Source organism: Echinops telfairi, unplaced genomic scaffold (assembly GCF_000313985.2).
Source record: "Echinops telfairi isolate 266 unplaced genomic scaffold, ASM31398v2 ScPeMD7_3;HRSCAF=10, whole genome shotgun sequence".
NCBI classification, from domain to species: domain Eukaryota; kingdom Metazoa; phylum Chordata; class Mammalia; order Afrosoricida; family Tenrecidae; genus Echinops; species Echinops telfairi.
In genome coordinates, this window is record NW_022103899.1 from 62952373 (window position 1) to 62955272 (window position 2900).

Genomic DNA, 2900 nt, shown 5'->3' on the forward strand with positions numbered 1-2900 from the left:
CCATCTCTGTCCCTGTGGCTGGGCGAGCTAACGCCCGGCTCCCACAGGCGGGCTGGTGAAGAAGATTCTGGAGACCAAGAAGGACTACGAGAAAGCGCAGCCGTCACCCAGAGCTGGCGAGAAGGTAGGGTCCCTGACGGGGGTGGGGCAGGGGCCTGTGAGCCGGAGGTGACTGCAGGCGGCAGGTGAGGCCTGGCTTATTTTGGATAATTTTGCTGAAAACACTGGTTCCCCTGGGAGCAGCCAATGAGGAGACTGCCAGTGTGTCTTTAGGGTGCGGGGAGGGTCCTTGGGGTGCAGGGAGGGTCTTTGGGGTTGCAAGGAGGGTCCTTCGAGAACACTAAAGCCAGTGCACCGAGTGGGTTCCCGCTCTCCGCCCCGCAGGACTGGGTCGGGCACGGTGGGGTTTCTGAGCTGTCTTCTGAAAGCCACCCCACCCCACTGGTGCCCCAACTCTGTCACCTGATTCAAGGGGGCTCCTGCCACGGGTCTCGGCACCCAGAGGACACTCCCTTCCTGGCTTCTCTCTGTTGGCGGCAGTGTCCTTGGTGTCTGGTGTCTGAGAGACTCCAGAGGCAATGACCCCTGGGTCAGGGGATGTGCTGGCCCTGCAGGTGCTCACACTGACCACGGGGTGGCGTCTGGAGCCCTCCACATGGGCACTGACTGCCATGAGCCATATTCTGGGGGTTCACAGTCTGGAAAGCTGTAGGGTGGGGGGCCATGAGAATTTCCACGCCACGTGCTGAGATTGAGGTTTGAGCAGTTTTGGGGCCTAAAGCCTGCCTAAAGATGGGCTTTTGTCCTGAGTGGGTTCCGGACCCCAGTGCTCTCAGACGGTCAGAGACTTTTCCGGAGGAAAAGTTTGCCCCCGAGAGGGCTCTCACCTTCCTAGTAAGTCTTCACAAAAGGACTCGCCCCTCCCTGTCCTGGTGGAGTTGTGTCCAGCTTTGCCCCAAACTCCCCTTCATGCAGTAACCATCACCTTTCCAGAGACCTGAGCCGACTCACTTCTCCCCCGCGCCTCCCCAAAGCCCCCACCGCACGGCGTCCTCCTCTGCCCTTCCGTGGACGCCGGGAGATGGGCCCCGGGAACTTGATGCAGGGCTGGGGCTGGTGGGGCTCCTGAATGCCTGAGACGGTGCCCCTGCGGAAACGTCAGTGCAGGTGACCCCCCACCTCCTGGGACGACCCGGTGGGCGGTGCGGCCCAGCACAGCACCTGCCGGTCAGGCCGTTCCCTTGGCGGTTGGCGGGAGCAGCACCTTCCTCACGTGGCTGTGCCCGGTTTACCGCAGGCACCTGCCACACGGGCAGGTCTACCCTGTCCTGTGGTGTCTGTGAGTCAGAATTGACTCTGTGGCAGTGGCTTTGCTTGTCTTGTGCCAAGGGGATTACTCTTTAAGCTGTGGGAAAGGGCACGTCCATTCTCAGCGCATGGAGGGACAGGAAGGCCGGTTGATGAGGCAGCCACAGGCTGTGGAGGGAGGGCTGCCCCTGCCCCCCTGGAGCCCGGCCCTGCACAGCGTCACAGGATGGACGTCAGCAGCAGGAGACTGCAGTGGGCTTTCCTGAGCTGGAGCACTCTGCACGTACCCAGCCCTTCCTGCAGCGGCTGGCAAACTGAGCTCCTGTGTCAGGCAAAGGTGTGCTCCCCTGCCTTTAGGTTTATACCTGGGTACCCAGTCATTTGTCCTCTGAGGTTTACACCTCGGTACTCTCGTATGTTCTGCTGTTACAAATACTGCCTACTTCATCCCCCCTCCCCTCCCCCCATTTGTTGCTGGTAGACAGGGTCACCAGTTTCCTTGTTGAATTCTTGGTGATTTTGGCAAACTGGGCTATTGCATTTTCTGGGTCATGCTGGCAGTGACCACGTGGTGTGAGAGCTGTCTGATAACGCCCTGTGTGGTGGGGCTGTGTCAGTTACAGTGCGAGTCTGGGGGCCGTTTCCCAGCAGCCTCTGTTCTTGTGTGTGTTGACCATGCTCACACTGTTTCAGACTTTTCCATCCACAGTGTCGTGTCAGCATACTTTTTATAGGCAGGAGCTTCAAAAGATTGGTGGGAACACTATTATCTTTGAGTTTCACTTTCCATGGACCTTGTGGGGTCCCTCTCCGCCCATGCGCTGGGAAACCCAGCACAACCATTGAGGCTGACTGTGTGATCGGCTCTGCTGTAGCCGGCCGGCCCCACCGACAGTACCGGCTGCCAGCCTGGGGGTCCACATACCTCCTTACACTTCAGACCGCCTGGCCTGGGCTCAGTGTCCCCACAACTTCATAAACTGAGACCAACCAGCTTTCCCCTTGCTCTCAGCCTCGTGGAGCACAGCCAGGCCAGCCGTCTCGTGGCTGCGTTCCCTGCGCTTCCTTCCCTCAGTAGCTGGATCCAGGTGAGCCCGAGCTCCGGCTCCCTTTCACTTCCTCCCAGGAGGAGGCACAGACTCCTGCTTTCCCGGCACACTGCGGGTTTTCAGATCTCAAAAGGCAGGTGGCGTTTGTCCTGCCGTCTTCAGCCAGCACTTCTGGGTGGCGCTCAGGCTTTCTTTGGAAGCACCTCGCTCCACCGTCGCTTCCGACAAAAAGCCTTTTCTTTTCAGACAGTTCCTAACTCCCCTTTTAGCATCTCAATTCCAATATAGGCTGAAGGTGGACTTGGAAGAGCTTGCGATTACGATTGCCATCCTATAATTGTGATTGATTTCCTCTAGACCAGGGGGAGAAATCCTGAGGGTCAGTTGTGAAGCCGGATAAACCTGTAACCCTTAGCACCGCCCCCTCCCTTTTGTGAGATGCACCTGTCATTTAAGACTCCGTGTCCGTTTCAGTTTTATCTAACCGCCTCCATTAGTCAGGGTTTCCCACTAAGGGACCTGGAGGCATTTGTTCTTTCTTTT

At 58.2% G+C, this 2900-nt stretch overlaps 1 protein-coding gene across 1 annotated transcript in view; it reads left to right on the forward strand.

Annotated features, from left to right (window-relative positions):
* TRAF3IP1 (TRAF3 interacting protein 1) overlaps positions 1-2900 on the forward strand; it is a 33284-nt gene that overhangs the window by 16799 nt on the left and 13585 nt on the right. The window contains exon 15 of the mRNA XM_045294461.1: positions 48-124. Coding sequence (XP_045150396.1) covers positions 48-124 — 77 coding nt within the window. The remainder of the gene's footprint in view (positions 1-47; positions 125-2900) is intronic.